This window comes from Antechinus flavipes, chromosome 6, assembly GCF_016432865.1.
Source record: "Antechinus flavipes isolate AdamAnt ecotype Samford, QLD, Australia chromosome 6, AdamAnt_v2, whole genome shotgun sequence".
NCBI lineage: Eukaryota > Metazoa > Chordata > Mammalia > Dasyuromorphia > Dasyuridae > Antechinus > Antechinus flavipes.
The window spans coordinates 90,986,468-91,009,669 of record NC_067403.1 but is presented as its reverse complement, the minus strand read 5'-3'; the positions used below and the strand labels follow the sequence as shown (position 1 = coordinate 91,009,669).

The window sequence follows — 23,202 nt, the reverse complement described above, 5'->3', positions numbered from 1 at the left end:
TTTCAGTATTTCTATGTCTAGGCCACATTAGGTTCTCATTCCATCCATATTGGAAATCTTTCTATCTTGGTGCTACCTATTTGAATATGTAATATATTAATCTTAACATCAAAAGTCCAGGGCCCTCCCCATGTGATGATAAAGCATCCAAGAACAATGTTTGTGAAAGGGGATTTAGTACATGTGATTATTATAAATCTAGGAGATGTCTTTCCAAAGTTTTGCTTAAAATGAAATCATAGTTACTTTGACAGTGTCAATGAATGTGATTTTTAAATGTTTATTATGAAGGTTTTTTTTTTTTCCCCAAGAATTTGAAAGTGGTACCATTTAATTGACCAATCAGTTAATTGTCATTAAGGAGTATTTACCCTGGATCAGGAAGTGAGGTAGTCACAGGAGATGCAACTATAGAAATGAATTTTTCTCTGCCCTTAAGAAACTTATTTTTCTTAATGGGGAGGACATGGGAAAGTATAGAAATATATTCATAAATAAATATATGTAGGATATAGATATTCAGTATATTATAATTGATAGCTTGGACTTGTATCTAGGAAGAGTCAAATTCAGATGCTGCCTCTGATATATAACAAATTTATACACATAAATATTTAAATTCATTATGCTGATCACAAAAATCCTTATATATGATTTCATTAATCATATTCTATTTGAGTTTGACAACCAATAGTTTAAGATTATAATTTGCAAAAAAGAACTGATCTGCATTGAAAAATTATATTTCCTCATTGGAGCTCCCTATAGCAATGAAATCACATGTCTAGACTCAAATCTTCTTATAAATAAATGAGAGAGAGAGAAAGAGAGAGAGAGAGAGAATAGTTATCTGATCCTTGTAGGGAGCTAGGGATTCCAAAAGTCAGTGGTAATCTTTCCAGGGAGGGAGAATAGTTTATAGAAAAGAATCAAAGCCATGAATAGGGACATTAAGTTGACTGGTTTGACAGTAGTGTAATATGTGTGACTGGGAATAAAACTTAGTCTGGAAAAATAGGCTGGAGCCAGATTGTCAAGGGCTTTAAATGCTCAATAAAGAAGTTTGTGGTTTTTTTCCTAAAGTCAATGGAAGCCAGTGAAGTGTCAAATAGAGCAGTTGGAGGTCAGTAGTTGTGAGGAGGTTGCATTAGAGAGGAAAGAGACTGTATACAAGAGGCCAGTGAGGAAACTGATAAAAGAGTACAGGTAAGAGGTGATGTGAAACTAGACTAGGGTCATTTTGATGTGTGTAGTGAGAAGAAAACAAGACAGAATTTAATCCTGTAAAAACTGGCAGAGTAAACACAATAGAAAGCTTTGGGTCTATCTTAAATGCAATGAAAGCAGGCACAGAAACCTTGTCTTTTCTCCATGTTCTAACACATGAAAAGAAGGAAGCATGTGTTGGTGGAATTAGTTTCCATTTCAAATAAGCATTGCCTATAATAGGATAGGGAAAAAAAAAGGGGGGGGGGGTGAGAGTGTCTTAAAAATAGTTGGAGCTTTTTTTACTCTCATTGTTTCCATTTGAGTTGTATCTTATTTCAAAATGAAATAGAAAATTAACAATGCTATAGGAGATAAATCAAAATTCAATCTGTTTTGTTGCTATTCTTTTACCATTTAAACTTTTTTAAAATTTTAATAACTTTTTATTTACAAGTTATATGCATGGGTAATTTTACAGCATTGACTATTGCCAAACCTTTTGTTCCAGTTTTTCCCCACCTTCCTCCCACCCCCTCCCCTAGATGGCAGGATGACCAATATATGTCAAATATATTAAAGTATAAATTAAATATAAAATAACTATACATGTCCAAACCATTATTCTGCTGTACAAAAAGAATCAGACTCTGAAATATTGTACAATTAGCCTGTGAAGGAAATCAAAAATGCAAGTGGGCAAAAATGTAGGGATAGGGAATTCAATGTAATGGTTCTTAGTTATCTCCCAGAGTTCTTTCATTGGGTGTAGCTAGTTCAGTTCATTACTGCTCCATTGGAACTGATTTGGTTCATCTCATTACTGAGGATGGCCAGGTCCATCAGAATTGATCATCATATAATATTGTTGTTGAAGTATATAATGATCTCCTGGTTCTGCTCATTTCACTCAGCATCAGTTTGTGTAAGTCTCTCCAGGCCTTTGTGAAATCATCCTGTTGTTTACCATTTAAACTTGAGCATTCTAGTTTATATCAGTCAATATGCTTGTATATTCATATTTCAGAAGTTCATAACGGATAACATTTTTAAAATAACTGTAAATATTATTTTCAAATTCTAGGTAGTTTTCTCTTTTCAGTCAAGACCACTCATTTTGTCCAGAATTGGAACTTAATTTTAGAAATTCTGATGGAGATCTGCTAATTTAGATTAATTAGTTGAATGATTTTGTTTTGACGGGGTATTGAGAAACTACTTTTACTATCCATGATTACATAGCTAGAATATGTTGGAGGTAAAACTTAAACCTAGATCTTCTCGACTCCAATACCATGTTTATTCTGACACATTTAACTTTATATGACTGTTTAAAACAGAGGTTGAGCTAGGCAAATTTTCAAAGTAATTCTAAGAAACTGCTTTTATGTGTTGAAAATTACAGAAAAAATATTTACAATTTTCCTATCTATTTCAAATCCAATTCCAAATCTATTTGGAATATTAGATTTAAGACCAGTTTCAGTGAGAGAGGAAAGTTCTGGTCTTTTACTAAAAGTTTACAAATACATTAGATTATGGAAAAATACTCTCACCTTTCATTGTCCTCCCAAAATTCTACAGCTAAATTTCAAATGTTTCATCAGGTACATGTTATTATTGTCTTTTTAAAGTAAATAATTGGAGCTAGGCACTTTATTTTCCTCTCTTCCTTCTCCCCTGCCTTCCTTCCTCTGTTACCATGGCAAAGCACCATGCTAGGTACTATGATGAATAAATCACTGTACCACTAGATACTTGACAGATATTAAAGAACACTAAATAGACCTGGTTGTCCTTCACTCTTTTAATAAAATGCCATGAGCCATCTGACATTTCAGCAGATTAATTAAGCATATATCATCTGTACCAATGAGCCAATGTGTTTTTATATAACGATACCCTATAATGAAAAATGGGGAAGTGATGACATGAATGCTATTACAAGTAAAATAGAAATCATTTTTTTCCAGAAAAAAAATAAAGTAAAATAAAACTTTTAAAGATATATCTTCTGATTTCATTTCTTCTTCAAGTTCTGTCTGGTAAAATACCAGAATGGTAGTGTGTGTGTGTGTGTGTGTGTGTGTGTGTGTGTGTGTGTGTATTTATCCTACAAATAGAAAGCTTAGCATTGCTTAGAAAAGAAATAAAATCCAAACTTTTGACTTTATTTCATAAATCAAGAGCATAGCCAAAGAGTGCCCATTATTTATATAATTGCTTATGAAATTAGATTTAGATAAATGAAAACTTTATTGTAACTCCCTTTATTCTTTTTAGATTTATAAAAATGACAACTATTTTATTTGTCTAAAAAACACAAAGCTGAATCAATCTAACTAGACATCTTTTAATATATCTTAAGATTTTAGCTATATTAATTTCATATCTACAATTCTGCTTCTTATATCTTTATTGGGATTGATTCTTATTATGATACTAAATATGAAAAACTAAATCTCACACATGCTTCTGATTTAGATAATAAGATAAATGGAGAATTTGAATTCCAGAGGACAGAAGCAAAAAGTTAAGAATACTTGAAAGTCAGTTTGGAATATAATTTTTTTGAGACTTATTGATATAATGCTCTCTGTGGAAATGTGATCAGCAAGCAGAAAAGAAGAAACAAAGAATGCTTAGTCAGTTAAAATTAAGATTAAGGGGCAAACATGTATCTATCTCCAAATATATTTTTACAGACTATAGAATTGGACCAATAGATGAAAATATTAGAAGGCACATTTTCTTTCAATTTAAGGAAACAAGAAACAATAATTACAACTCGATAATAGTGGGGTGAATTTTATGTTAAGGATGAGCTCATTCTCACTTAAGAGTATTAAAGGAGATTAGTTCATGGTATGTCATGGATGTTGCAGAAAGCATTCCTATATTGGGTAGAGGATTGTTGGGTGGAGGAATCTTCAAAGGTGAAGATTCTCTGATCGTGAATTTCTGATGATCAACTAAATCTGGAGGTAATTTCTGTTCTTTTTGTAGGTAGCTGAAAAGTAAGATTATTTTGGAAGGGATATTCAGGAGGCTGAACTTGATATTTCAAATTATTCAATACTAGTTACTAAGCTCATGAAAATAAGCATGATGAAACCCAGAGAAAAATAAAAGAACTTAATCTCCCTTTATGTATTGCTGGGCCTGGAGCCAGAAAGACCAGAATACAAATCTGAACTCAGATATTTATTTAGTTTTATGGTCCTGGGCAAATAATTTAAACACAGTCTTAGTTTCTTCAATTGTAAAATCTTCATAATAATAGCACCCTTCTTCCATATAGTTGTAAACATTAAATGACTTCATCTTTAGCAGGCACTTAATAAATGCTTGTTTCCTTCTTTCCTCCCTCCCTATTCTTCTATTATTTTTTTCTTCCTTCTTTGCTCCCTTAATTCTTTCCTTCCTTCCTTCCTTCATATTTCTTTTGGTATTTCACGTATTTTTTCATCACCCTTTCACTTAACCACTACCTATTCCTACTTTGTACAATTCGTACTCATTGCAGAACTTTCTGATCATCCTTTCCCCTGAATTCCTACCTCAATGTTTAATAATTTCACAATGTTCTTAATTATTTTGTTTCATTAAAGAATTGACCTAGATTTATCTATGTATTGCTATTTTAAAATTATAGTATTTACCACTAGAATGGAGCTAGAAATCACCTAATCCAAATCGTTCATTTTAGTAATGAGGAAACTGAGGCTGAGAGAAGTGAAGTGATTTTTCTCTTTTTATATCTTCTAAATATGAAATCTATATCTCATGCCTGCATACTCTTTCTCAAAATCTAACATGCAGAATCACTTTGGTTCTTAAGGTCTGAAACCATTACATACTCCCTTTGCATTTTCCATAGTATATGTCATTTACTAAGTATTGAATAGACACATTTAATTTAATTGATTAATTATAGCTTAATGGTTATAATATAAAAGAAAATTGACTCACTAAGAATATGTAGACATGGAGGAGAAAAAGAAGAAACTAGAAGTAAGAGGTAATATCCCCATTTAGAAAGAATGAAGTGAAGATATAGTAATTTTTACTCTTTTATACACCATGCAATAATCTTTTCAAAGAAAGATTTAAGACATGCTGTGATTATATGAGAGAGACAGAGACAAACACACACACACACACACACACACACACACACACACAAACGAGAGAGAGAGAGAACGAACCATTATTTGCCTTGTCTATATAGCAACCTATTCTTTAGTCTTTATCTGTTCTATTTTTCATATGACCACAGTATGTCTTAAGTATAGATATATTCTATTTATGATTCTATCTTTTTTAGTTTCTTTTGATTGTGTTTGCTTTTACTTAATAATGATCAGTAAAATGGAGATGGAGTAAAGATGCAACTAATTCAATTTCTTAATGTGATTAATATGATGAGACCATATTGAGGAAAATTGTAACAGATCAGAACATTATTGTTAGTATGGGGATATTCATCATTTGTTAAAACTAGAACACAATATCTGTTGATTTATAAAGTACCCTCTAAACTTCACTATTATTTTCCCTTTTCTTGACTAATTTGTCAATCCTGACCCTACCCTATTTCACCCTGCAAGTAGTTGACTTCTTTTATAGATGAGCACCAAGTTCCTTGTCTACTTAACAATCGGATATTTAGTGTCTGTCTCTGTCTGTCTCTTTGTCTCTCTCATATAACCACAGCTTGTCTTAAATCTGTCTTAGTTTTCTCTCTACCCTGGCAGGAGGCAGAAGGCTTGTGTGAATGAGCAAATCAGTTGTTAAATTTTGGTGACTTACAGGATATGCTACATTAAGAGACTGGTTAACAGGGTACTTGACACAAAGTAGGCACTGGTTAAGTTTATTTATTGACTGACTGAAAAATAAGGGAAAAACAATATCCAGGCTTGTTGATTAAGGATTGTTGAGACCTTTGGCTGATGGGAGGAGAGGGGGGAACAAGGAACTTGGAAGTATAGCTGCTCAGCTGGTTGCAGAGTTTAGAAGATACTTTACATAGGTTTTTGAGATAACATAAGGAAAGAAATAAAAGAGGTAGAAATACTCTGTATATAATTTAAAATCCAGGAAAGAAGTGGTAGAACTAAAGAAAAAAATTTGTGAATTTTCAATGCCATGTTTATTTTCCAGCCCTTAGGAAATTAAATGATACAAATTATCATACATATGTTATCATTATGTATTGTCTTTATCTTCTCTGATGACCAAAGCACTTTTGCAAGATGACTGATTAGAACTAATGCAATGCATTATTATTTGTCAAATGAAACTATTCAAATCAGAAAAGGATAATATCAAGTATGAAATAATTAGTTTTAGAAAAGAGGGAGGATGCCTCTTCCTTTGAAATTGAAACCTCTGTATCCAATGAACTTGTGTCTCTACTGCTATATTTTAAAATAAAGATGGAAGTAACTATGGTAAATTATGCTAAATGGTTCATTCTTCTGAATGAAGTGGGAAGCAAGATGGGTTATTATAGAAGAGGGCTAGCACTGAAGGAAATGGAGGGGGTCATCTATACCAAGTTTTTAGTTTTAGTTCCTTTGGGAAAGAAGAGAAGGGAAGGATTAACTATTTTGGAGAAATCATAATTAACTAAAAATAGTTAAAAGAAAAAGGTGCAGTAGTATTCTGGGAAGAGTTAACATAATTTTTTCCACTTAATAAAAATTATGAATACTAAATTAGACAATAGATACTAATCTGTATTGTTAAAGGAATTTTTTTTTAAATAGTAAACAAATCAATAGCCTATCCCCTCCTTATTGAATATAAACAAAAAAATTCTTATAGAAGAGGAATTACATAAGACACAGTAACAAAATTCTTATTAAATTAATGATAACAAATAAAAGTTTTATAATTTTAGCTGCTTTTATAAGAACTTTAGCTGTTGAAAGTTACTATTGTTCTTAGAATTGAAAGGGGATAGGGAAAATATACAAGGGAAGAGTTGTCTGTAAATACAGGCACAACACAGAGAAATGCAAACAACAATATATATCGAATGAAATATTCTTTTTTTTACCTTTAATTCAATCCAACATTATTCTTCACTTCCTGTAAATTTTACAGCTCTCTCACTCCACAAAATAGCCTGTTTCTATAAAACTTGTTTAATGCTATTGCTCTATATAATTTCTGATAATATCATTGTTTTTATGTATGATCTGGATCTTATTTTGCATTCCTGAATCTCTGCCTTGTTTATCATTAAAGGTCTAAAGCACAAAGGAAACATTCTTTAACAATTCTCTCCCAAAGCAGTAAATACTGAAACTACTTAGTCTGGGAAAAAAAAAAAAAAAAAAAAACAATAGAAGAGGTATTGTAAAATTTGGTCTAATAGGCTATAATCAGAAGTAATGGCATAAAATAGAGCAAGGAAAACCCAGGCTGAATGTCAGAAAACTTTTAATGGCTTTGTAAAATCATTGTAAGTATGGCCAGAGATCTCTGATGGGCACTGCATACAAATTGAAAATAATTCCCAACAGTGGGGTTTATTTTACTGTTGAACGGTTTTGTAGCAAATTAAGTCATGGAAATGGCTACTGGTTCAGCAGTTGTTTGGCTGACGGTATCAGGGTCACTCACAGTCTCCATTAGTTGGCAGGGTTTTGTCAGAAGCATTCACCTTTCAGCAGCACATTCAGGAGCAGCAATCCAAATTCATGCATTTTGACAACCTCCAGCCCAAGTAACTGCCCTTCCCTGACCTCTCAGCTTCAGCAATACATATATTTTACATTTTTTAATACTTACTTTTAAAACATAAGCCCTTGGCACAGGATCCCAGGTGCTCTTAGATAAAGAAGCAGGACAATAAGGATATAGAAGTGATTAGGTAAATGAAATGATGCTTATATGCCACTCAAGTGGTCTACTGGTCACACAAAGCAGGCACATTTTTGATTTTTCATTCTATTCATCAACCTCAACATCTTATAAATAACCATAAGTGATTCCATTTGTTTACATTTTCAGGTTGGCAAAATGCTTACCTTTTCCCACTATCTCAGCCATCAGCCTTTCAAGTTAATTAGTGAAAGTATTATTTAATCCTCCTTTAAAAAAAGAAACTGGTGCTTTCAGAGCTGAAGTGATTTGCTCCTTCCCTGCAGTTAGGACCTGTTAGACCTGATACTAAAACCTCCTACACCATATTTTCTTTTACACATTAATCTCTAGGGTTAGTGCTAGCATTTTTGGCCAAAAGCATTTATGTCTCCATGACATTATGCATGAGGAACCCTATTCCAATTTTAAAATGATTTCAAAATAGCTCTATTTTTGTGAAAGTTCCCTAGAACTTTGGAAAAAAATTCCATGATTTACCTAGTGTTTTCAGAGTGATTATGGACTATAAGGCCTTGGAATATTATTTGAGTAAATCAAAACCAACCCATTCTTTCCCCATTTTTCCCAGAAGATGATGTAGACTGAGACCAACAATTATCTATGTAGTTTAAAGTCAAAGTAGCTATTTTTTAACTTTCTCTCATCTGAAGCTTTAAGGATCCCGATCCTGGATAGTTATCAAAAGTTCACACTTACCTGATCCTTATTTAGTGCAAACTCAACTGAATAAACAAAAATCACCTGATTCTGATTTTAGGAATAGCTGGGATATGGATTGGCACATTTATTTTCCCCTATCAGTGTTTCTGAATTTTCTTAAGAATAATTCTTTTTTAAAAATCTCCAATTGAATAAAATCATTTAACTGGAAGTTTGAGCTACTGGCAATGGTTCTGTACTAATCTTCAACTTAAAAGAAGGTACAACTATACTGCTAGCTATGGTCTTTAACTAAATAAAACCACTTAACTTGGGGAGGGCATTATCTGGGAAAGGTATGCTTTTCCCAGGGGAGAGCTTGAGACCCCAAATCACCCTTCTTTTATAGATTAAAGGGGACACAGTTTCAGTGTTCACCCTCATAATTTCCCCCCAAAGGATCTCAGTTTATATCATAGATAAGTAAACAGTTTAACCTTTAAATTATATATGCATATTTCTCTTGTTTACCTTTCTATGACTCTCTTGAGTCCTGTGTTTATGGATTAAAGTTTCTGTTTAGTTCTGTTTCCCCCCCCCCCCTCCCAGTGGAAATGATTGAAAATCTCTTACTTTATTGAAGTTGCTCCTCTGAAAGATGATGCTGAGTTTCCCTGGGTAGTTAATTCTTGGCTGTAACCCTGGGTGCTTTGCCTCCTGAAATATGGTACTACATGAGATCATGGGATATGAGATCAATGTGGAATAGTTTCTCAAATTTTGTCTGTAGTTTATCTCGTTCTCAAAAAGAATTGATCATACCAAGGACTTTCAGGAGTAGAGCCAAGATGGAAGAGTAAAATCAGGAAGCTGTTTCAACTCTCCCAGTTTCCCTTGAAAACCATATGAACCTAAACTCTGAAGAGAGTCTGACAAAATGAAACGACTCTCTAGTTCAAGATATACTAGAAGGACTTCAAGAAAGATCAGTCTCACTGGAGTGAAAAGGGCGTTCAGTCTAGCTCTGATAGACTCCAAATGGAAAAAAAGAGATACGAAAGCATACTGAAGAAAATCACACATTAAAAACTAGAATGGGCAAATAAAAGCTAATGACTGTGAGATAGCAAGAATCAAACTAAAAAGAATGGGAAGAAATGGAAGAAAATGTGAAATATTTCATTGAAAAAAAAAAACATCCAATTTGAAAAATAGATCCAGTAAGAGAAATTTAAAAATCATTGGCCTTCCTAATGGCCATGACGAAAAAAAGAGCAGTTATTCTTCAAAAGATCATTAAGGAAAACTATCTCAATATTCTGGAAACAGAGAGGGAAATACTCATTGAAAGAATCCAGCAATCACTTTTGGAAAGAGTTCCCACAAGGAAAACCCCAAGAAACATTGTTGCAAAATTCCCGAACTATAATTTCAAGTAAAAAATATTGGAAGCCGTTAGACAAAAACAATTCAAAAACCAAGGAGCAACAGTCAGGATTACCCTGGATCTGGCAGCTTCTACAATAAAGGATTGGAGGGCCTGGAATATCATGTTCCATAAGGCAAAGGACCTGGGGTTACAACCAAGAATTGAGTACCCAGAGACACTCGTCTTATCTTAACAATGTGGAAAATGAGGCTCAGAGGTATTCTAACTTGCTGGAAGTCACAGTAAATAACAGTACTCAAAGTGAAAACTATGTTCTCTGATTTTCTGAGTTGGTACCACATCTTACTTTTAATATGAACTTTTAGGAAATGTATGTTTGCAAAAGGTTCTTTGAGATTCACATGGTGAGTGTTAGTAGGCTATAAAGCATTAAGAATAAGTAATTGCATGTGAGAGTTATGTCACTTCCCTATGTATGGACTCATCATAGTAGGTAATGAACTTATGGGAAAACAGACAAAAGTCACATTTGGGTAGATAGGGCTATATTACAATATAGCTTTTGAGGAATTATACACAAGGATGGAATAGTAGATCCTTTGAAATATAAATAAGCTACCTAGAAAGACTGAAATTTTAAGCTTATACATCTATACATACAAAACCACGCGTACATCTGTGTACAAATACATATATACACATGTGTATATAGGTATGTTTTATATCTGATATAGAGATACATGTATTTAATAGGCATTTCAAGGAAAACATAATAGCTCATAATATCAAGGAGAAATATAACAGAAAATATTTTTGTTTGTTTCTTTGTTTTCTTTTTTAAGGGGAAGAGATGTCTTATTCCAACCCTGTGATTTCATCATTTTGGGAAATCTTTGTGTGAAATTAACTTATGTTGCTAATCAACTTTTTTTTTTCAGTCATTTATATACTTAAGAGCATTGCTTTCCACATGGTACACAACTGATACACATTGAACGTCATTTGTATTGCTTGTCTCCCTGCTCTTAGGTTGGCTTTCTATCCCTATGCTATGTCTGTTGTAGAGAGAGATTAGGGATTATAGTAACTAACTTTTATCCTGGAACATTGCTTGTTCTGTTCTTATATCTTCATATGGGCATATGCCAGATTCTTCATTTTCACACTTGAAAACAATACACGAAAGAGCATTCTAGGAGGAGAAAGGTAGGGAATAGCATTTTTTTACGTTAACCAGTTCCCATGGTTTAATATATTTCTTGCTCTAAGCTAGAAATCAATAACTTATCTTCTCACACTCCTAACCTTATGATTTTGGTCTGCAGAGTTCATATTTTTAATGGGACATTAACTTTTCTTCCTAAAAACTTTGATAGCTAAAATAATATTCCTTCACTGGCCATTGAGTATAAAATAAGAAGATTTCCCTCTCTGTCCAAATCAAAGTAGTATTTTCTGATCTTCAAATCTCCCTGATGAATAGTTAGAAAATTGATACCCATGACCATAAAGCCCATGAACCATATATCCAAGTGTAATTGTGCTAGCTGAATCACCAAAGTAACAGCATAATGGTAGAGCAGATCATTCTGGGACAAAAATAAAATAATATAAATTTTTATGCCTGCTGTGTTGCTTGCAAATCAAAATTGGTGTAGGTAACAATAATATTTCACTTTTATGTTGTGTTCTATAATTCCAGCATTATACTCTCATCAGCATTTGCTGTTGTAAATGAAAACTTGAATTTCAAATGAGTTCCACAAGGTCACTTAGCAAATTGCATAGCTGAGTTTTGAACCATCTTTTTCATCTTCTAAATGTATCTTGAGTGTTTTTTTAATATAAAAGTTGAAAGATAAATGTGGTTACCTTTTTTCCCCACAATTTTTTTACTCTGATTCTCATACTCATTTCCATGGCTAAATTTGTACCTGGACATTCTTATGCTCCATAAAGAAGGTACTTCATCATGGTATGTGCCACTCTTGTTACATTATGATTCAAAGGTTTTGCTACTCAATCAAGAAATAAAACATTATTAAAATAATACAAGCAAAACAGTTAAGATTGCTAAACATTTTTCTTCTTTAAGTGACTGCTAAATTCCTACTCTTGGGACAATTAGGAGAAAAAAATTTGCTAATAGAATCCATAATTATATTGGCAAAATAAGAAACAAAAGTTAGGGAAAGTATTTTTTTTAATTTTTAGCCAATTTTTATTGATTCTGACTTCAATATTCATTTGAATGAGCTCTTGTACCACTTAACTTTTTTTTTTTTGATACTATAATTTTTCTTATTTGTGATGCAGAAAAAAACATATGGTACCAAAGGATAATTTGGAAGAAAAAAAAACAGCAACTACTTTTTCTTTTAATATCTACATCATGATGTGTGATTGTCATTTCACTTTCTGTTTCCTCTCCTTGTTTTATAGGATGAAGTTTGTCCCCAAACTGAAGGGGATACAGTTCAGCGATGTGTATGGGCCTCTGCTGTTAATGTTAAAGACAAGTTCATTTATGTAACTCAACCTACTCTGAACCGAGTACTCATTGTTGATGTGCAGTCCCAAAAAGTTGTGCAGGTAATGTTATTTTTAAAATTTAACTAAAAAATCTGCAATAGAAATATTTTCTCATTAAATCTCAATAAATACTGTTGAGCTATTACAATTTTTTTTTTTTACTTATTACAAGCACTTAAACCAATGATGTGTTATACTTATGACCACATGATATATTTCTGGGTGCATAGTAAAGTGTCTTTCATCTATTTTTCTTCCCTACCCCACTCTAATGGAAAGTACTAAATTAATTTGAGAAACTAAATATTGTTTAAAATGTACTTTTCTTTTAACACAAATCAATTTTAATAAAGAAAGTAGATGGGATTATTTTTATAAGTTTTTATTAACAGATTTATGAAGCAAATGTCATTTTTCTATACCTACTTAACTAGGTAAAAAATGGCAAAACCATATATATGATAAGGCAAGGTTTTGGAGTAGGGATTAAGACTGGCTCAGATTCTAGGTCTTTTCCAAATTGAAGGTTCTGTCAAGACTTTCTGTTCCAGGAAATTTTGTGTTACTTAATGAATTAACCAAAAAACAAGCATTTTCTTAGGTCCATATGTTGCAGGCCATAAAAATACAAATGAAATCTCTGGTCATATAAAGCTTATATTCTGGTTGGGGAAGAAGAGGAGAAAAGAGAATAAATTTCTGAGAAATCCTAGAAAAAATTCTTCCTTAGGTTTCTCAAATAAATTCAATGTCATCTCAAACCCTGAATTCAATTTAATTAGATAAACAATTGTTAAAGACTTACTATGTTCATCATATTCTTCTAGATACTAAGAACAGAATAGACTTTGAAAATAATTATAAGAATCTATTTTACTTGGTCCCTTAACCATAGGTCTAAAGAAAATACAAACATTGTAAATGAAAGTTATTCAGGTCACTATTCAACTCATGGCTGGAGGTTATATTGTTCTTTATAAATCATAGACAAATAAAGATTTGTTTGAATTGAATTAAATATAGAGATCACAGAGAGACTGGAAAGCTGACTTGGGGCCAGATTTAGTTGTGAAATTCCAGTGTAAGAAGATTGTATATGAGCCTATAAGCTCCAGTCTGTAACTTGTAAATGACCACATTTCAGTAATGTCTGGGGAGAAGGGTTAAATTAGGTTGAGGATGATTGGCACTTCAAACCCATCAGTGAATTAGGGGATGTCTTCCCTAAACACATAAAGAATTGCCCTGGTAGAATGGGCAGCTGGAGAATAGTTTGCTCCAAAGGCCATGATGGCAATTGAGGCAAATGCTGTGGAGCATCTTAAAGCAACTTAGAGCTGGGTCAGACACAGAAGACATCAAGGTTATCTATAGCATCCTGGGCCATCTTGACATTTGTTCTGTCAATGGACTTCAATGATTGGAAGGCAGTGTAAGTCTGACAACTTCTGTAGCTCTGTTTCACTTAAATCCAATTCATGTGCAAGTCAAGATAACACTCTGGGATGTCATCAATCTTCTTTGAAAATGAAATACAAACAACAGGCAGAAGGGTAACTTGGAAGGTTTTGAATCTTACCTATACATTAAGAAGCATGATTTGACACACATGTACAGGATGGAGTAGAGATTGAAGTATTATGAGTTAGGGAGAACAGGATATTATGACAATTCCAGATTGGAGACATTGTATCTGAGCCAATAAAATGAGGGAATGGAAAAAGACAATCTCTGAAATCCCTCCCTGCACTCATTTTTTGATATTTTTTTTCTTTATTTCAGACAAAGTACTTGGCCATTTTGTTTTGATTTATTTTATTTATTTTGGGGGGAGAGGGAGTGAAAAAAGGAAGGGGAATTAGACTTATGATTTCATTGATAAAGAGAGCTGCCAGTGAGAAAACAACAACAAAAAAATATGATATCTGATTGTCTCTTGTTCTACAGCTTATAATCTTAGAAAGTGGTCTGCTTTTATCACTCTATTTTATAGTTTGAGAAACTGAACTTTATAAAGGCTTGTTTATTCTGCAAAGCTAATAAGTGTAGGAATTTAACCAGAGCCTCACCCAAATCTAGTATCTATAAGAATTTCACCATGCCATTTCCTACCCAATTATTCTAAAATACAACTTTTGGAAGCTTTTAGTACAGTTAACACTTGACTAATGATCCCATACTAAGGCAAGTGTATTCTTCTAAATTTTAATTTTGTCATAAATATGGACAATATAATGCATTTCAGTATACATTTTTCAGTCTTTCAAATTGTTGACATTTTTCCAGGAAGAGTTAACTTCACTTTCAGTGACAATAAAGGTAAACAAATTAAAAGCATTCATTTAGGGATTATCAATAGTCAGCAAGTGGAAATTCTATCTACATTTAAAGAACAACTGAATTCTTTAAGTTCAATTTCAAAATGTCTCTCTTGTTTAATATATGTGTGTGTTATGTAGTAGAGTCTAAGAATTGAGACAAAGTTACACTCCTTATTATCCATGTGACCGCAATTTGCAGCAAAATGAGTTCAATTTCAAATTAATAGGGAATGCTAGACACTGAAATATGTATGTGCTTTCATAATCACAAAAATTGAATTATTCATTCTAGTAGCTAGCCATCAACAAGTCAGAAGAAGTGGTAAAAAATAAAATCCCCATCATTGTAATTATAATTGAAAATATAATTTGCACAAGTAACTGTGAAACCAGTTCTGACTAGATATATTTTTTAATTGTTTGATTTATGTGGCATTACATAAATTTAAAATAATAAATCATTGCAAAATATTTGTGCATCCTACTACATATGTTTATAGCATGCTAATTTCTATACTTTAATGCTACTAAAAGAATAGATGATTTATTTATATTCCAATGAAAAATTAGTTAATTGAGGATATGGCTTTACACTGAAATGAAGATTGAAACATTAGGCACAAAGCATGATTTAAACATAAATCTTTAAATATACATATTTATAGCTTTTTAATATTTAAAAACTTTACCAACATGTGTTCAGAAAGAAATAAAAAGTTTACTAATATAAAGTACTCAAGCTTTCAAAACCTATGCACTAATGAAGAAATAATAGAGTCCAATAGATTTTGCCAATTGCAAATATATGGAATGGGCAGCTGGAAGGCACAATATACTAGCCCTGCAGTCAGTAGGACTTGAGTTAAAAATCATCCTCAAACACTTAAGATTTACTAGTTTTGTGACCCTAGGAGAGTCACTTAATCCAATAATCTTGCAAACAAAAGAAAAACAAACAAAAACCAGAAAGAAGTATGTACATAAACTCAATTATGTTCTTACTGTTATCCAAAAAGCCAAATCAGTTTAATGTCTTTTTTTTTTTTTTATCTTGCTTTCCAGAGAGGGAATTAACTTTCAATGTCATTTCTGTGTTAGTTTATTCTTGTGGTCTTGATGTCTCCTTTCTCTATCATGTGGAATAAGGCAATTCACTTCAAATAATACAAATAAATAAAGATATGTGTTATACAGATTAGATATAATTATCACATGCTAGGTTCTGTATTAAGCAAATATCTATTTGGTTAATTTTGAGAGTCATTTTTAAAAGCATAATCTATATGGAACAATACAATTTACCTGTTGATTAAAAAAAGATTCAAAAGCATTTAATCCTTATTGTAGTCATTTAAGAAAAACACATTACCATAAATAGAGCCCAATGCTAAAAATTAAGGAAGAGGTAGAAATGCATAGAGCATATAGCTTAGAAGGAGAATAATTTATAAGCACCATTAATTAAAACACATCTAAATATGAGATATTTGTATAATGGTACATCAGCACTCATCCTTAATTGATTCCAAAAAGTACAACAAATAATAAAAATGATGAGTATGAGTAATTTTTTCCCATAAGGCATACATTTCCAGTCCACGGCCTAATAATTGTTCCTCACTCAATTCCCTGATGGGACAAAGAGGGCTTCCAGCTGCAGAGAAAAAAAAAACAAAAAAAACAGCCCAGCTCAGGTAGACTCTTCCCTTCTTGACTCAATTTATTTTCTGAGAAGAACCCAACTTTTATGCTCTCTCCCCACAATTCCAATACCCAGTGCTCTGACCAATTCCAAGAATTCAGGGATGCCAGGAGTTCTGGGTCCTCTACTACTACCTCTGCCTAGACTCATGATATTGTTGCTGCTTGCACTCCTGCTCCTCCTGCTTCTCCCCTAGTTGAATACAACCACTCACTACTCTAAGATGCTTTCAGTACAACTCTTTTGGGAGTCTGGTGACTACATGCTGCTGTGCCATCATCCTGTAGGAACTGCTCCAAGATCTGCCTACACTTTAAGATTCTGCTATGACTTAGCTACCTGTTTCTACATATGTGTATTCACACATGTATATGTGTGTGTACGTATACATACATATTTACATATATATGTAATTCTCTCGATACCTTGACCTTTATTTTTTTTTCCTTCTAGATGAAATTTGTTATTTTTTAAAGCTCTATAAAATAATTTGGTAGTGTTATTGATATGTCACTGAATAAATAAATTAATTTAGATATAGAATGGTCATTTTTATGGTTCATCCTGACCATGAGCAATTGAAATTTTTCCAATTGTTTAAATTTGACTTTATTTGTAGGAAAAATGTTATATTTATATATTTCTTGTGTTTGTCTTAGCAGGTATGATACCAAGGATTTTATATTATCTATAGGTATTTTAAATGGAATTTCTCTTTCTATCTCTTACTGCTGAACATTGTTGAGAATATATAAAGCTTTTGGTGATTTATGCAGTTTTATTTTATCGATTGCAATTTTGGCAAAATCGTTAATTATTTCAACTAGTTTAGTTGATTCTCTAGGATTTTCTGTAAATATATCGTATCATTTACAGAGAATGATACTTTTGTTGTTGTTGTTGTTGTTGTTGTTGTTATTTATTCAAATACCTTTGAATTCTTTTTTTTTTCCTTTCCTTAGTGCTAAACCTAACAATTTTAGCATGTTATTGATAACAGTGATGGTAATGTGCATCCTTCACTCCTGGACTTACTATGAAGGCTTCTAACTCATCCCTATTATAATGATGCTTGCTGCTGATCTTAGCTATATCATTATCATTTTAAGGAAAACTCCATTTATTCCTATGTTCTTTAATGGTTTTGACAGGAATGGATTTTATATTTTGTCCAAAGCATTTTTCTGCATTTCTTGAGATAATCATATGATGTGGTCAATGTTGCTGATAGTTTTACTACATTTCTGGCATAAATCCCACCTGATCATTGGGTAGGAACTTTTTGTTATATTACTGTAATATCCTGTTAGTATTGTACTCTTTTTTTTTTGGCATCAATATTCATTAGGGAAATTCATCTATAGTGTTTTTTCTCAATTTTACCTCTTTTTGGTTCATGTATCAGCACCATCTTTATGTCATAAAAGGAATTTGATAGAACTTATGGTTTTTTCCTATGCTTTCACCAAATAGTTTTTAGAATATTGGAATTAATACTTCTTTAATTTTTTTGGTAAAATATTTTTGGTAAAATAATATATGAATTAAATATTTAATGTGTATTTTTTTTCTCACAAGACTAGCTTCCACTTATATTTATAAATACAATTGCTTACTTATTTTCAATTATACATATCTCCTTTGATTTTCAGGATTTATATTTTTAGTTGTATACCTTTCAAGAGGGATTATAAATTTCATTGGATGGGTAATTCTTGGTTGTAATCTTAGTTGTTTTTTTTTGTTTGTTTGTTTGTTTGTTTATTTGTTTTTTTTTTTTACCTTTCATGATCTTTTAATGTAGAAGTTGCTAAAATTGTATAAATCTGTGACCCTATGATATTTGATTTTTTTCTTTCTAGCTCCTTGCAGCACTTTTTCCTTAACTTGGTAGTTCTGCAATTGAGTAATAATATTCCTGGGAGTATTCATTTAGGAATCTCTTTTAGGAGGTGATTAGTGAATTCTTTCGGTTTCTGTTTACTCTATTATTCTAAGATGTTATGGCAGTTTTCATTCATAATTTCTCTTTTTTTGGTCATAGATTCTAGGAAATCCATTAATTTTTAAATTGCCTCCCTTGAATTTATTTTCAGTTGTTTTTCAATGAACTGTTTCACATTTACATAAAAATACTTTTTTAAAGCTCTTTTGTGTTCTTTTTAGGCCTCACACAAATTTATTTTTTTGTTTTGAGGGTTTGCATGTAGACATTTTGACACTGTTGTGCTTTTCTGAGTTTGTATTTTGATCTTTTCTGTCTTTATTGTAACTTTCAATAGTCAGTTTTTTTTTTTTTTTTGCTCATTTTTCAGTCTTTTGATGGAGGTGGCACTGTCCAAAAATTTAGGACTCAATGAGAGAAATTCTGGATCCAAATATGTGCTTGAAAAATTGGATTTCTCTGCTGGTCTGCCACACCAAGGGTGCAGGACTTTCTCTGTCAGTACTGCAGAACTTGGTACCTGACCTGCTGCCTCATAGATATCCTACACTGGGACCTGGAGCCTAATTTGCTGGGGCAGCATCTGTGGCTGGCTTGCATGATTACTGCCTTCTGTGTACTATGCTCCCTTTTTCCCAGATTGAGACACACCTTTCCTGTTGACTTCAGTTGTCTTGTGCTGTAAAGTTGTTTTACTCTTATGCTTGTGTTGGTTCTATTGTTTCATAATTCTCTTTGAGGTATTATATTATAGCTATTTGAATGTTAATTTGGGAGAGTTCAAGCAAGTTCTTGAGTTATTATATCATCTTAGGAGATGACATTTGAAATGGGAATTTTAAAAAATGAACAGGAATTGAATAGGTTAAAATTGAAATGGGACTATTGAAGGTAGAAACAAATAACAAAGTCTTAAAGAAAATGAGGAGCTAAGGAACTAATTCAGTTTGGGTGAAACCCAGTATAAATAAAAAGAAGTAAAATAAGAATATAATGTTAAGGGGAGGGCATATTATAAGTGAATTTGACACTTAAAATAATTTGAACTTTATAAAGGCCCCACTGTGAACATTTGACCTGGGTACTGTCACAATCAATCAAAGAATAAGAAATATATTTTGGTTTATAGTATGATATGATATGAAATGATTATATGAAATGATATCTTTAAAAATTATTTTCTTTTGAGGGAAATTTCAAATCAACTACTCACTACATGATATTATGCTAGTCACTTTGCCTTTTTGACCCCAATTTCTTCAATTGTAAAATCAGAATTGAAGCAAGAGAACTTTAAGGTCTCTCTTCCATTTCACATCTCAATGACTGCCATATATTTACTAATTTGTGGAGAAAAGCATATACGCTTCCTTGTCCTGATCTTAACTTCAATGAGATAAATTCTGGGTCTCAAGTGTAGTGTCTTAAGGGTAAGTTTTGTTTCTTAAAATTCATTCTCAAATCTAATTTTATCACAGAATTGAATTTCCCTTCAAGATTAGTTTTCCATTGAGAATTAGTTTTATACCCTAAGATACAAAGCCTTCAAATTTTATTCTCATTATCACAGAAATATGAAAATTGTAGAAACAGAGAAAGAAAATAATCTTTTTATTTATTTTTTTAAAAATTACTTATAAGAATTTTAAGATTATTTTAAGGTATTTCCTTTATTTTTCATTTTTATTCTCTTTTCATTTCTCTCCTTTTATTTCTCATCGAAAGGAAATATGTTTGAAAATTTAAAGTTGTGATAATACCAAGTATTCAACAACTTCTCTAATTTCCCTTTACTCCATTGCAGACTACCAATTCAAATTCTAGGGCTTCTAATAAGATCCCATATCTTTAAGTTCTGATATAATCATTTAGTTTAGTATCTGTTAAATTTGAGTATTTTAAACAATCTGTTAGAAATATCAATTGATTTTTGTGTTGGATCTGTGACTTGATTGATATAAGAAAAACATATATGTATTAGAATTGGATTTTAACACATATTCCTGACTTTAAGACTAACTTTCTAACCACTGTGTTATGGCTATCTTTAAGTCAATCATTGTCTCTTTTTTTCTTTGTTTCACTTTCTCTTTCTCCCCCTCTCCTTATTCTTTACTCTCTGTCTCTCTTTTTCTTTATTTCCCCTCCTCTCTCTTTTCCCCTCTTTTCTGCTCTCTTTCTTTCCCTCTCCCACTTTTCTACATCTTTTTGTTGCTGTTGTTCTCCTGTCTCTCTCATCATACATGTATACATACACACATATGTTCTTTGAAAAATATTTGATGTAGTTGAGGTGAGATGAGGCACTTTAATGTAATAGAATGCTCAAAGGCTATGATTAGTCCTTATTTTGCTGATTAGAATATATGTGACTCTAAGTAGGTCATTTAACTTCTCTTTCTCTCAGTTTCCTTAGCTACAGTAAGAAAAGATTAGAATAATGTCTAATAGTGAGATCTAAAATCCATATAAACTGCATATTTAGAAAAATATATAATCAGAATCTGATTTTAAAAATATTTACCAAGTCTTCTTTCCCCTCATCTTGAGATAGTACAGTTAAGAAGTCCATTTAGAGTGTTTTATAGTGACTTCTATGGTATAAAAGTGACGCTCTCATTTTCTTACATAAAATGGATATAACTATTTGAACAGGAACATGTTTTTAGTCCATGAATCTTTAAAAGGAATGACAATTCTCCAAACATATTAAAGTGTGAGTAGAATACCTGCTTGGTATTACTAGAATGAGAGTGTGCTATTTGTTTTCAACAATTTAAGAAAAAAGAAGCTTCCAGTTAATATATTATTCTGTAGGACATGCCGGCATGTTTGTTTTCAGTGGTGAAGTTGAAATTATTCCTCTTGGCAGCCAAAAAATAATAATAATAATAATAAATTAAAGCAAATACTCAGATAAATTGTTATAAATTGGCCAGTTTCTGCCTTCCCTATTCATTGGATGAGTGTAACTTATTGTGTTTCCACAAATTATCAACTGAAAAAAAAAAAAACTTTCCACAGGTGATTGTTCAAAAGAGAGAAGACCAGGAAAAAACTGACCTCATTTCCCCTTATAAGAAGCAAATGCAAGTTCTGCCTGAATGCAGCAGAGGCCTATTGTAACACCTCAGGAGTATTTTAAGTATCATCAGCAGTCTCAGCCAGCCATTAGTGTATTATCTTGAGGATCTACATCATTAGTTTAAATTAGACTCACTTAATTAGCCAGCTGGTGTTCTCTTTGACACACTGATAAGCAGGCTGTGCCTCACAATTCCATAATGTCAAGACTGAAACTTGAGATCCATCAGCATCCTTGTTGCCAAAATCATCACCATAACACCTATACAAAGGATGCTGGCTTTCATAGAAGTAGATGGTGATAGCACACCATTATCTGCATATTTGAGTTTGAATTATTTTTTTTTCTTGTTTTTCTCATTGATTTGGATAACTTTTTGTCTTCAGGATTAAATTAAAAAAAAAAAAAAACATTAACTTCCATAGAGTGTTAGGGTTTGAGAAGTACTTTGCGTACATCATTTCCTTTGCATAAATAGCAACTTTGTAAACTTATAATATTACAAATATTAATTCCATATTACTTAGGCAACTGGCTCAGTGACTTGTCCACAGTCATACATTTAATAAATGTTGGAGATAGGATTTGAAGACTGGTCTTCCTGACTAGAAATGTAAGAAGCTAATAAGCTAAACTGAATCTAATCAATAGAGTTGGAAGACACACTAACTGAACAAATATGCTAAAGATGTAAAGTAATTGTGTCAGGAGGTATTATTTAACAATAGCTTTTTAATGTTTATTCATGCACAATATTGGGGTATCTTTTAAACATACGTTAAACAAAAGTTTTAATTTTTTTCAATAAAAATACTTTAAATGAGTTCTAATTTTGAGGAGCAAAACTATTTAAAAATTTTAAAAGTTGGAATGAATATATGATTTGGAGTGAGAAGCCCAGGGTTCAAATATGCTGTGTTACTGACTGTTTGCAACTTTGGGAAAGAGAAGACTAAATTCGATGATCTCTAAGACTTCTAGAAGGTGCAGTGGATAGTACCAGCCCCAGAGTCGGGAAGACCTGAATGCAAATCACTTCAGGCACTTAGCTGTATGATCCTGGGCAAGTCACTTAACTCTATCTGCCTCACCCCTCATCTGCAAAAATTAACTGAAGAGGAAATGGCAAACTACTTCAGTATCTTTACCAAGGAAACTGCAAACAGAGTCACAAAGAGTCACACACACAAGAAAGGCTTCTTAGATTGTTTGTCATAGATGCCAGTTTTGTTGAAATTCTCTGACCTCTGGCCCAACTAGTCCCTTACAATGAAAGTCCTGGCAGCTTATGGGTAGATTTCATGATTGGCAGGTGCCAAGATCAAATTGGAAACTAAAATCAGGTCTTATTTTATACCATGCATGTGGCATTCCTTTCTATCCTCTGAGATAATCCTCCGACTTCTTCACCTTCAAAGGTAAGATTTAGAGTAAATACCCAGCCACACACAGTCACTGATAAAGTTTCCAGCAAATCAGTGG

The 23,202-nt window shown here is 32.2% G+C and overlaps 1 protein-coding gene across 1 annotated transcript in view; it reads left to right on the top strand.

Moving 5' to 3' along the window:
* The window catches only part of FSTL5 (follistatin like 5), a 994,361-nt gene that overhangs the window by 908,784 nt on the left and 62,375 nt on the right, over nucleotides 1–23,202 (top strand). The window contains exon 13 of the mRNA XM_051966050.1: nucleotides 12,578–12,727. Within this exon, the coding sequence (XP_051822010.1) occupies nucleotides 12,578–12,727 (150 nt within the window). The remainder of the gene's footprint in view (nucleotides 1–12,577; nucleotides 12,728–23,202) is intronic.